Source organism: Podarcis vaucheri (assembly GCF_965113315.1).
Source record: "Podarcis vaucheri genome assembly, chromosome: 3".
Taxonomy (NCBI): Eukaryota; Metazoa; Chordata; class Lepidosauria; order Squamata; family Lacertidae; genus Podarcis; species Podarcis vaucheri.
Genome location: NC_138761.1, coordinates 16,654,255 through 16,667,434, shown reverse-complemented (window position 1 = coordinate 16,667,434; position 13,180 = coordinate 16,654,255). Strand labels below are relative to the sequence as shown.

The window sequence follows — 13,180 nt, the reverse complement described above, 5'->3', positions numbered from 1 at the left end:
TGAAAGTTGTGCTGTTTGCGGGGGGGGGGGGGGGTGGTGGGTAGAGACAGCTTAGCGTGTGAAGTATGGGCTCAAATAGCAGCCTGGTTTGTGTTGCCATGGCAGCATTTCCTCTTGCTTGGCTGGCTTGCGAGAGGCTGCCGCCGCCACGATGCCGAGGTTGTGTTCCTGCTGATCCGGTGGTGTGCCATTTGCTGGGGGTGGGGGCGGGCAGGAGGGGGGGAGGGAGGAACCTCTCTTTCCTCCATCTTTTCTTTTTTTTTAAGCTCAGGCACGAAGGCACGTACAAGGCACACGTGTGTGCGTGTTGATGCAACCCGAACTCAGGAGTATCAAAGGGGAAGAACACGGCCGCTTTCTAAGTTGCTCTGCAAAACCGGTTTTGGAGTTCCTCACAGAGGATCTGCTTATGCAATGGAAACAGGATACGTGCGCAGATCAGATCTGCTGAAATAACACAACTCGGCTTTGTTACATAGCCAGGGTAGTTGTCTGGAGCAGGGCGTGTTTCTCACCTGAGGGCCGTGCTTCTGCTAAATTGGACCCAGTTTTCAGGTCAAACGTAACTGCAGATAGAAAGCTGCCTTCTACGAGCCAGGCCATTGGTCTGCCTAGCTCAGTATTGTCTACCTCTTTAGTATTTAAGGCAGGAGTTCCCTCTCTATGCTACAGATTGAGCATGTGCCCTACTAGTGTGGCTGGGGCAACCCAGTCAGATAGCAGGGTATTATTATTATTATTATTATTATTATTATTATTATTATTATTATTACCACCACTGGCCCATTGCTCTCTCATGCAGAAAGAAGTGTGGACATAGGGGTGCAAAAGTGGCCAAGATCTGAACTTAAAAGCAAGCCTATTTATTGCTCCCTCTCCTTCCCCTGCTACTCTTGGAGCTGGTGAGAACTGCTATTGGCTTCCAGGTTAAAAATTTTCAAGCCTGTCTTTGCATGTTTGGAACTATGATTTGTGAAAGACCAGTAGTAAACAGTGCAAGTGATGCAAAACCTGTTTATTGTGCTTTCCCATGGAGTGGAAGCAGGGTATGACAGATGTTCAAGAAATGCTCACTTTAAGAAAAAAAAAGTTGGTTTTATTTTCTGTTTTTGGCAATGTGAAGATGCTAGGGGTGAGTCAGGAACTTCCCAATGCAGTGTGTTTCTGCAGTTCATCTTATTTAGCTAGCTGATGTGTGCAGTCTGCCTGCCTTGTTCAAAATCATAGACTTTTTAGAAGCTGAAGGGTCCTTGGAGTTCATCTTGTCAACGTGAAGGTTTTTTCTCCCTGTTTATATTCTCATCACCGCTACAAAAATGTCTGCTTGGACAAAGCATCACATTTTGGGATTGGGATCGTAGCTTCTGCAATGTCAGCTTCCCTTGTAACACACAGGTGTTACCTTCAAGACAAAGGCTTCTATTTCCAAGTGTATTTAGAAATAATGGCCACTGAAAGTAGACTGGCTTATTTCTGATACCCTAGGCAATGAGCTGACCTGTGAGATCCTTTATAGCAGGGGTAGGGAGCCTACGGCCCTCCAGAGGTTGTTGGATTCCAACTCCCATAAGCCCCCATCAGCATGGCCAATAGTTAGCAATTGTGGGAGCTGCGGTCCAGCAACAAATAGCTGAGTTCTAAGAAGTACATTCAGGGGAGTCATTTCAGCTTCACCTCTGGTGATGATGAACTCAAATGCCTGGCCAGGACCATCAGATAAAGCTATAATACTTTCAGGAGATGAAGTTGCCTTCCATACCAAGTAGGATGGGGTCTTAGGTGGTGGCCTTTCATAGCCAGCCCGATACCCCAGGGTCTGAAGCTGGGATCTTCCACAAAGAAGCCATATTATCTGCCACTGATCCCAAGGTAGGCAACCTGGTGCTGAAACTCCCATTGCACAGTACGGATGCTGGCCAGTGTTGGGTAGTGGTTACAGGGTCAGACTAGGACCTTGTAGACCAGGGTTCAAATCCATGGAACTCACTAGATGGCCCTAGGCCCCAGTCACTGCCTCCCAGCCTAACTGAGCACATGGGGTTGTTGCAGGGATTATTTTTTTTAAAAAACAACATTTTTAAATTAGCTTTTCAAACTTTATAAATTCTTTTAAACAACCATCAGAACATGTATCTCATATTAGTTGACTTCCCACCCACCCTTCCGTTGTGTTCTTTTCGTACCTTAGAAACCTGCTGTATTACTTATATTTTAGCGGCGGGGTGCGCTCCCGCTGCTCGGTCCCAGCGCCTGCCCACCTAGCAGTTCGAAAGCACCCCCGGGGGCAAGTAGATAAATAGGTACCGCTTACCAGCGGGAAGGTAAACGGCGTTCCGTGTGCGGCTCTGGCTCGCCAGAGCAGCGTTGTCACGCTGGCCACGTGACCCGGAAGTGTCCCCGGACAGCGCTGGCCCCCGGCCAATAGATGTGAGATGGGCGCACAAACCCCAGAGTCTGTCAAGACTGGCCCGCTCGGGCAGGGGTACCTTTACCTTTACCTTTAGCCATTACATATGTTAATCATAAATGATTAAACTACCACTATCAGCTGCTATACTTTAAATCCTGCATAACCATGATATTTTTTGAAAATATTTCCATTCTTCAAGAAATTTTTCTTCATTCTGTTCTTTATTTATCACAGTTAAGTCTAGCCATCTCAGTGTATTCAATCATCTTTGTTCGCCATTCTTCTTTCGTTGGGACTTCATCTTTTCCCGTTTTTAAGGGTTGTTTCAGGGTTTAAAGGAGGTGTGGAAGCACCATGGACACCACTTTGAGCTCCTTGGAGAAGAAATTTGGGATGCAGATGCAGTTAATTAAATAAATAAGAGCTGCCTCAAGCACCCAGAAGAAAGATCAAGATGCAAATGGAACGAATGGTTGTTATTTTGAAACAGGCTCTGTTAATTCGTTGCCTGAAGAGAAAGAAGCCCATAGCACCCTTTTCCACACGGCCTTTCCAAATGAGATACCATTAGAAATGCAAGCAAACCTGCTATTAAGAAATTACGCTATTAATTGTATCCATTACTGCTTTCAACACTTCTTAGTTTTTCAGCGGTGGTTTGCTTCCAGCAGGCGCTTTGAAGCAGAATGGTTGAGTTACGCACGTAAACCCCTCTCCTTCTCCTTCTTCAATCACTCATAGCTGAGTAAAACTGTCTTCCGTTAACAGTGAGTCCGTAAGTGATTGTGGAGGCCAATTCTGGATCCACACGTCCTTCCACAGTGGGGACATAGGTTTCCGGGCAAGATTTGATCACGGTGTGGATTTGCCAAGCGTGCCTTCCTCTTAGTACGTTTCTCCCTTGCTTCCTGAGTTTGAACATCTTCAAAGCCCATGACACCTTTGGCAAAGGCTGTTCTCCAACTGGAGCGCTCACAGGCCAGGGTTTCCCAATTGTCGGTGTTTATACTACATTTTTAAAGATTTGCCTTGAGAGAGTCTTTAAACCTCTTTCGTTGACCACCAGCATTACGCTTTCCATTTTTAAGTTTGGAATAGAGTAGTTGCTCTACCCCTGTGTAAAAAGAAGGAGGAGGCTGCCTCAGACAAGCCAAAAATGTCTATCTTGCAGCCTTGAACATCATCACGGGGATTAAAGCTTGGTTCAGATATTTATTCGGTTCCTGAATCGTCATACGAAAAGCCCCGCTCAGTCAGGCCAAAGGCCCATCTCATCCAATATCCTGTTCTCACAGTGGCCAACCAGATGCCTATGGGAAACTCACAAGCAAGACCTGGGGCAACAGCCATCTCCCCACTTCTGATGCCCAGCAGTTGTGTTCAGGGGCACAATCCCCCAGCAGTGGTGGGAGGAACACAACCATCGTGGCTAAAGGCCGTTGATAGCTTCCATGAGTTTGTCTGATCATCTTTAAAGTCACCCATAACTACCACTGTTTTAGAATCATAGAATCATAGAGTTGGAAGAGACCACAAGGGCCATTGAGTCCAACCCCCTGCCAAGCAGGAAACACCATCAGAGCCCTCCTGACATATGGTTGTCAAGCCTCTGCTTAAAGACCTCCAAAGGAGGAGACTCCACCACACTCCTTGGCAGCAAATTCCACTGTCGAACAGCTCTTACTGTCAGGAAGTTCTTCCTAATGTTTAGGTGGAATCCTCTTTCTTGTAGTTTGGATCCATTGCTCCGTGTCCGCTTCTCTGGAGCAGCAGAAAACAACCTTTCTCCCTCCTCTATGTGACATCCTTTTATATATTTGAACATGGCTATCATATCACCCCTTAACCTCCTCTTCTCCAGGCTTTTACATAGGGGGGAAAATAACCCCAGGTATTTTTCTGGTGCACACAGAATGAGGCATGTCTCTTGGGGAAAGGGCTGGATTTGAAAGTGGAGGGCGTGGAATGGAATGGAGTATCCCTGCTGGAACCCTGAACAGGAGCACTGCATGCCGCAACACATTGTTGCAGACCCCACCTATGAGCAGCAAACCAGCCAGAACAACTTCCTGCAAAACCAGCATTTGGACCACTGTCTCCCTGTGGAGTTGCCATATTTTTGCCTGATTTTAGGATGTCTGGGAACAAGGGCAGGGCACGGCTTTCTCTGTGTACTGAAGACCACCCATGGAAAAGTTCGGCAGGCCTGCTGCTTTCTATTTTCTGTGTTTAGGATGTCTGTTAAGAACATGGGCTTGCGGGAGAGTGTGTGTAAGAGAAGGCAAATTCTATGCCAAACCTATCAGATAATTTCTTTCAGAGCCTGCTGTTACAGAAGTTAGAATTGTCGTTTATCCTGGGGCAGCTGAGTTCGTGCCCATGGTGGGCAGGACCAGGTGCAAAAGCGGGTGCAGCAATGGATGTCTGTTTTCTCATCGTGACGCAGGATAGTTTCTACACCTTCTCTATTCTCAATCCTGGAGAGCAAGAGGCTTTCATAGAATTGTAGAATTGGAAGGGAGCCCAAGGGTCATCTACTCCAACGCCTTGCGATGCAGGAGCATCCATGAGAGATGGCTCTTCAACCTCTGTTCAAGGCCACATTCCAGCCAGTCAAAAGCTTTTGAGAAGGGTGCAAAGCAGCTCTGGCGAGGGCGGTGGTTGGAAGAGGTATGTGATTTGGGGAGGGTGCTGAGGGCCTGGTGGAGAGATCTGGTGAGCTTCAGGTTCTCCACACTAGGTTCTCCACACTGATGTAGAGGGACCAGCTGCCTAGCTTGGCGTGAGGCAGCGTCGTGGTTCCTCTGTTGCTGTAAAATCGAACTGTATTCAAAACAGCCGTGTTTCTTAGGGTTTGAATCAGGATTGCTGATTGTTTCATGCCTTGACACTGTGGCAGGGGTTGAGTAGGATGTTTGGGATGTCATGAAACATACAAGGTTTTCCGTCGATCTGTCGAGAGAGATGTTCTCTCAGCTGGCAGCTTGACCCTTCTCCTCCCGCTTTTTCAACTTGCTTCCTGGATCTGATGGGAAAGTGTTTGCGGTAGGGGGCTGGGGATGGAGTTTGCAAACAATCACTTATTTCCCAACATCTGGTGCTGTGCAGATGTTGTTGGGACTGCAGCTTTCCTCAGACTCCGCCAGCATAGCTAGAAAAACACCTGGAGGGCAACACCTGTCCCTGTGCCTTTCTGAAGGACTGTCCCTGTCCCAAGGAACTGCGTAAGGTTGATAATTCCCCCCCCCTCCAGTATGGTGGGTACCAGGCAGAAGCTGTTGAAAAACCCATCTTAAGTGCTTGGAAGTGAGTGGCCGCCATGTTTTAAAAGGTTAACCTGCACATTTGCCCATTAAGTGCATAGGGTGGCTGTGATGTTGCAGTAGATTTGGTAGAATCTTGGTGTGTGAATAAATGGCAGCCTTGCTCAACCTGGTACCCTCCATACATTGCTGGACTATGACCCCCCTAGCAATGTTAGAAATTAGACAGGTGGCCAGGCGCATTTTGCTACTGGTGCAGGTCCAGTTGCTACCATGTTGAGATCTCTGAATGCCAGGTTGGTGACTGGCATCTCCATCTGGCTGGAGCAGGTAAGAAGAAGAGCTTATTAATTGCTTTTATTGTTGTTATTTAGTTGTTTAGTCGTGTCCGACTCTTCGTGACACCATGGACCAGAGCACGCCAGGCACTCCTGTCTTCCACTGCCTCCCGCAGTTTGGTCAAACTCATGCTGGTAGCTTCGACAACACTGTCCAACCATCTCGTCCTCTCTCGTCCCCTTCTCCTTGTGCCCTCCATCTTTCCCAACATCAGGGTCTTTTCCAGGGAGTCTTCTCTTCTCATGAGGTGCCCAAAGTATTGGAGCCTCAGCTTCAGGATCTGTCCTTCCAGTGAGCACTCAGGGCTGATTTCCTTCAGAATGGAGAGGTTTGATCTTCTTGCAGTCCATGGGACTCTCAAGAGTCTCCTCCAGCACCATAATTCAAAAGCATCAATTCTTCGGCGATCAATTGCATTTACAGTCCGCCTTTTTTCCAAGGAGTACGATTCACACACACCCCTCAGTTAATCTCTACAATAACCCTGTGAGGCAAGTTAAGAGGCTGCGCCTGGCCCAAGGTTACCTAATGAGCTTCATGACTGAGTGGGGATTTGAACCCTGATCTCCCAGGTCCTAGTCCAGGCATAGGCAAACTCCGGCCCTCCAGATGTTTGGGACTCCAATTCCCATCATCCCTGACCACTGGTCCTGTTAGCTAGGGATGATGGGAATTGCAGTCCCAAACATCTGGAGGGCCGGAGTTTGCCTATGCCTGTCCTAGTCCGACATTCCAACCGCTATACCACACTGGCTTCCTAGAGTCCTTCTGCTATGGGGCAGCTCTATAAATTAAGTAGGTAAGTAAATATGGGGAAAGCAAAACGTCACCTAGAGAAGGATCTGAAATGTTTTCCTTGAAGCTTGTATTTGTTTTATTCTGGATTGTGTTATTTGATGTTTTAATGTGTTGTAAACTGCTTTGAGATTTTTTTCTTTAAAATATAAAGCGGCATAGAAATGATATACCTGTATATACTCCAGTATAAGCCAACCCAAATATAAGCTGAGGCACCTAATTTTACCACAAAAAACTGGGAAAACGTATTGACTCGAGTATAAGCCGGTTCACCATACCACAAACCTCCTGGTGGGCTGGAGTGCGGCAGAGGGGGCTTCTGTCTCCCCCCCAGCCCCTCCCAGCCCCCTGCCTACCTAGGGTGCTCCCGAGAGGCAGAGGCTGGTGGCGGCAGTGATGGAGGAAGAGCAAGCAGCCCGAAATTGCGGCAAAGGCAGTAGAGGAGGAAGGAACAGCCCCAAAAGGGACCCTCACTCGAGTATTAGCCGAGGGGGGCTTTTTCAGCATAAAAAATGTGCTGGAAAAGTCGGCTTACACACGAGTATATATGGTGTGTGTATGTATGTGTGTGTGTGTGTGTGTATATATATATATATATATATATATATATATATATATATATATATATATGCTTTCGTAGATTTTCACGGGTACAGGAATGCAGGTTTTGGTGTCTTCGGGTGTCTTCCCGTGTAAGAGTCGGGGTGTCTGTGCGACGTTTCGACGAGGTCTCACTCGTCATCTTCAGGCTGGTGCTTTCGGCTTCCAGTAACAAGAAGCTGAAAGCACCAGCCTGAAGATGACGAGTGAGACCTCGTCGAAACGTCGCACAGACACCCCGACTCTTACACGGGAAGACACCCGAAGACACCAAAACCTGCATATATATATATATATATATATATATATATATATATATATATATATATAAAAATTGCAAATTCCACAGGAAAAAAAGATGCCTAGACATTCCATTGTGGCAACCGTAACCCACGTTCAAGGTGCCATTTGTTGATGACCTGAGATACCTGAGTTTTTTACACTGCCTCCTAGCTGGGGCTGATGGGAGTTGTGGTCCTGAACATTGGGAGGCCCCCTTAGTTGAGGAAGCTTGATGCACGGAATGGTGCACAGACTTGGAAGTGCAATTTGTCAGGCTTGGGGTGCAAGTCTGTCTCAGCAGCCTCCAGCCTGCCGTGAGCATATTTTATCTACGACCCAGAGTCTCTCAAGTACCAAAATTGGCAGTTCATCATCACACGTTTGCAAACTGGATATGCTGCTGCCTTAGGACTGTTTCCCCGCAGGAGGTATCCTGGAATGAGTCAGTTGTGGTGGTCCTGTCCTCTGACGCGGCTTGCACAAAATGGGAGAAGTCCTTCGTAATAAGCACGGGTGCTTTTGTTGTTTCCTAGGTGAATGGAAAAGGTTCTTTGTGGTGTGTGGACCCAGAATATAAACCGAACCTAATACAAGCCCTGAAGAAGCAGCCTTTTCCCTCTGCCTTTTTTTATACCCCACCAGCATCACCACTGAGGTAGGACTCTTGTTGCTCTAAACACAGGGCAATCTGGGACGGGTGGTTGGTGGAATGCAGATTTCCGTCTAGATCAGTGTTGTCCGCAGGTAGAACATTAGTTTTGGTAAGTCTAGAAGAAAGAATCAGCCATAGCTTAGTGTGGAGAAGGTCCTAGGTTCATCTCCAGACTCCCACACCCTTCTCCAAACATTGTAGCCCTGCAAAGCCATTGCCAGCCAAGATCAGGCAACGCAGAGCAGAGGAGCAGAGGAGAAATTCGATTCTCATTGAATGGTGAACTTGCGCAGTCTGCCCTTTGTGAAACAAGGCATGAAGCGAAACACAGCCACCCTTCAAAATTTGCAGTTCTGTGAATTTTGTGGTGCGTTTCTCCAGGCAAGTAGAGCCATAGAAATGTAGAGTGGGAAGGGACCCTGAGGGTCATTTAGTCCAGCCCCCTGTGAGGCAGGAATCTCAGCTAAGACAGATGACTATCCAACCTCTGTAATGTGTACAAAAATGCTTGTACTGGGGTAAAGCATGTTAGCAGGAATATGAACGTACTGATGGGAAGAGCGTCCAAGCACACATATTAGAGGAAATAGTAAAAAAAGAAGAGGTGTATATCAGGCAAAAATTATATATATATATAAAATAGGAGAAACGTTGCACTGAAACACTGATGAATTTTCATGAGGACTCTTCTTTTTTTTAAAAAAGTGCAAATTGATTTGAACATATGAAGAACTGAGCTTAGGACTAGAAAAAATAAGAGAACACAGAGAAAATAAGACTTAGCCATCGCTCAGTCTAAGACAGCTTCACATGTTGACTACCTTCTTTCGATTATCCTTGCTATTCTGCTTGAATATAGGAAGCATCTTTTTAAAAAAACAATGGCAACAGCTGAATGTTTGTGTTAGCTGAGAGAGACTTACTGGAATCTATATCCCAGTGGAACGTCTTGATTAAATGTTATGGGCAGTTTGCATTTGATATCCCTTCTCTGATAGAAAGCATACAGGAGCAGAATGGGTGGGAAGCCATTTTTGGCAATTCCTTCTCCTCCCCCCCACCTCATCCCCTCCCAGTCAGCTCTGAAGGCTCACCACAAAACCTAAAACTAAGGAACTGAGAACAAATTATAAAGATCAAGAGTAGCCAACATGGTGGTCTTCAGATGTTGCTGAATTGCACCTTCCATCATCCCTGACCAATAGGGCACACTGGCCAGAGTTGATGGGAGCTGGAGACTATCAGCATCTGAAGACCACCATGTTGGCTGCCTCTGATAAAGAGATCATGTAGATTTCAACTAGGCTTGCTAACAAATAAGTGTTTTGAAGATTGTAGTTGCAAGCTAAAATTAATTTTCTGGTCGCATTTGGGTCATGCAGAACGTGTTTTTTTGCGTGGGGGAGATTGGGGGTATTTATGCTCCCAGTTTAGAAGTTGAGCCAACTGCCTGATAGAAAGCAAATGAACTTGTGGTGGGAGAAAATGGAGCTCATAGCTGGCTCTTAGCCCAGGTCACCACCGCCAGCCTACGGTAGAAACAGTTTGCCCGTTGCAAACACAGGAATGCCTTTCAGCCAAGGCTGCCCCTCAGTGACGTGCAGTGAGGAGAAATCCATTCCAGCAACGAATCCAACGGAGAAAATATCAATTGGTGTTTTACGCAAAACTGACGCTCTACCCAATTAACGAAAGAGTTAGATGCGCTCTAAAAATCGACACAACTAATCAACTTTAGGAGAAATCTTTAACCTGACCAAGATGGAAAGGCCTTATTGGCAAAGCGCCAAGGCTGAAATGAAATTTTGGGAGTCCCTTAACAACAAAAAGTCGAGCCTGTATCCATGTCTGGCATGAACTGAAAAACGGCTGACGTGCTTTGCTTTTGTTTTTCTTTCTGCCAGAAGCATTGCATATGTAGGAGCACAGAGATCGGAGCTTGGTAGCTCCCACGGGTGGCTGGACCCTTTGGGATTGGTAGAGTGGAAGGCAGAGAGGACAACAGTCGCTTGAGCAGAGCCTCCCGTTGACTGGTTGCAAGTTGACTGAAGTTGGTGGGCCACAGGTGTTAAACGCTGACAAGGTCTCACTCCTCTTTGCAGTTGTGCTGCAGCTTTCTGCGCTAACTGCAGATTCCGGATCAGGCACAAGGGAAGGCCCGCATGGAGCGCATTTCATTAATCCAGCCTTGAAGTAACCTATGCATGAGCGACTGTGGCCAGGCTTTCCACTCAAACATGGTTGCAGGACTGCAGCCTGTCTTTGAATGTGAACGGTAGTGTCATAACTAGAAGATGTCTTGCCAGTTTTTGTTTGGATATTCCAGGGCCCAAGACAGACTTCCTGTTACAGACAGAATGTCAGATAGGGATGGAGGAGCAACTCAATTCAGTTCGCATGTGAAGGCAAACCTATGTAACTTGTAGCTTTTTAAACAAGACAACAATCCGAAACACGGCCATCCTTCAAAATTGGCACTTCTCTGAATTTTGCAGGGCCAAACAGTGTTTACAAAAATGCATAGGCTGGGCTAAAAATGAAAACGACATGCAAAAGATGCATTACCTGAAGGAAAATTGCTTTGCAAAAATGTGTATGTTAGTGGTAAAATTGCATATGAAAATGTTTGTGGTAGGAGAAATTTGCCCTAAAAATGTGGATGAATTTTCACAAGGACTTTAAAAAGAAAATTATACACTGCTGTAGAAAACATGGAGAACTGAAATTGGCAGATTTGCTGTTCTGTCGTGTTAAACTGGCTGCCCTTCATTAGGTTAACAAATACTGGTGCTGAGGAGATGAGGTCCTTTTAAAATCATCAGGGCAGCTAAAAGTTCTGCAGTGTTGTCCCTGAGGTAGATTATGTGCACCACTGCAGGAAGGACGCATGACTTCCAGTCCCCTTTTCCCAAAATAGACTAGAGCGCAGTAGAAATTCTCGCCAGGAGGGCTCCTGTTAACAGATGCTTGTTTCAGACTTTATTCTCCAACTCACTTAGGGAAAATCATCTTTAAAGGAACACACACACACACACACACACACACAGAGAGAGAGAGAGAGAGAGAGAGAGAGAGAGAGAAAGCATTCTTTACAAAGACGGCTTTAAAAATATGTGGTGGTGTTTGGCTTGAGAACACTTCCCACACACTTTAGAACAGGATTTGCAAGGCCTGTGCTGGAGCTCAGTGCTTGCGGCCCTGGAGTAAAGCCAGATCTAGAGACTGGGGTTTAAAACAAGACAGGAAGAAATGCCAAGGGAAACTCTGTTTCTGAGAAAGAAATGGCAGGGCAAGAGGACACAGGATCAGGATAAAAAGCACAAAACGGTTGCTCATTAACAGAGGTTCTAGTCCTCAGGAGTATGGAAACCTGAAGGTGGAATCCAGAAACCAGTAAGTTGCCTTAGACCAGTTCAAACTATTTGCCCAAGTAGCCCAGTATTATCTCACTGGAAGTGGCACTTCATGATCTTAGGCAGAAGTTTTTTCACATCACCAGGGTTGGAACCCAAGACATTCTGCAGCCAGAGTATTGCCCATCACTGAACTCTGTCCCCTACAGGTGCAGAAATGTTTTGATCTGGTGGGCTAGATCTTTATATCCCAGCACCCCACCAGCTAACTCTGACAGGTGGGCAGGACAACTCACTTGTCAATCATCTGATATCATCATGATATCAGGTGCTGAACAGGTCCCACCAAGTGGGATTGAAGTCCCTGTGCACTAGTTGATGGGGAGAAGGTTTGATCCTGTTTTCTGCACCAACTGTGCCTTTGCCTGCCCCACACATATAGGGCATCAGGTGTGCTACAGCTGGGTGTGGTTTGGGGGAAATGGTCTGACAGGCCAAATGGGGACTGTTTCACACATTCCACAGCGGCCGGCCAGGGTTTTTAATCAAGTGTCTTCTCAAAGGGATTTGCAGTCAATTTCCTGATGAGCAAGCAATTATGATAGAGGTGTGTTTTCAGACACCTGTCTTGTTCACACTGTCAGTGTTTAGATATAAGCTCCCTTCCACAACTCATTAGTTTCACGTCTTTGAAAAGTAAGTCTGAATAGGCTCTCAGTCTGTGGCAAGCCGTCAAATGTGGCAGTGGGTTTAGATGCAGTCCTTTTATTTCTGTTTTCTTGAGTTCAGTAGCAAAAATGCCAGTTGCGGAAAGAATATAATAGGCAAGCTTAGCAGTTTTTGACTTTGTTAACTAAATGCCCGCAAAAGAAACCTGTTAGATCACTTTCCGGGACATCAGAAAATGTTCAGCGGCAAGGCGCCCTAGGGATTTGCATAGGGAAACCTCCCAACTCAAATCTTCTCCAGAAAACCCACATCACAGATTAGGTCAGCTCTGTAATACACCAGGTTTAAGACTCACACCAGGCCAGCAGTCCTTGTTGACATCACTTCTGGTACAGGAGAGATCCTGCCATTTTGAAATCCTTGAAGGTACAAATATGGCTAGACTAAGTGAATTCTGTCTTGGTTCAGCAGTCTCTAAACCTTCCTTCTCCTCTCTTCCAGTGGTTCACCTTCTCCTCACTACTTAACCTCAGTTTTGAAACAGAATCAGGGTCGATCTATCAAAGGTAAGTTGTGCTATCCATTGTCCATCTTTTAGCTCTTCTTTGGGTGGCTTTATAGACTCAGTCTGTGGCCTGGTACAGATGTTGTGGCCAAATTATGGTTTGGTGATCATGAACAACAGATTCCTTCCTGCACTTCCTGGCTTGGGGATTTGAGCACATGGGGAGAGGCAGGAACCGCACAAACACCAAAAGCTGTTCACAATGGCCAAACTATAATTTGGCCGCAACATTTGTACTAGATCACAAAT

At 46.3% G+C, this 13,180-nt stretch overlaps 1 protein-coding gene and 1 long non-coding RNA gene across 3 annotated transcripts in view; one reads left to right on the top strand and one right to left on the bottom strand.

The window, feature by feature from the left end:
* LOC309529703 overlaps nt 1-13,180 on the bottom strand; it is a 151,744-nt gene that overhangs the window by 36,197 nt on the left and 102,367 nt on the right. The gene's annotated exons all lie outside the window — the stretch shown is intronic.
* FOXN2 (forkhead box N2) overlaps nt 1-13,180 on the top strand; it is a 47,905-nt gene that overhangs the window by 24,880 nt on the left and 9,845 nt on the right. The window contains exons 3-4 of the mRNA XM_082217777.1: nt 8,226-8,347; nt 12,868-12,932. Coding sequence (XP_082073903.1) covers nt 8,226-8,347; nt 12,868-12,932 — 187 coding nt within the window. The remainder of the gene's footprint in view (nt 1-8,225; nt 8,348-12,867; nt 12,933-13,180) is intronic.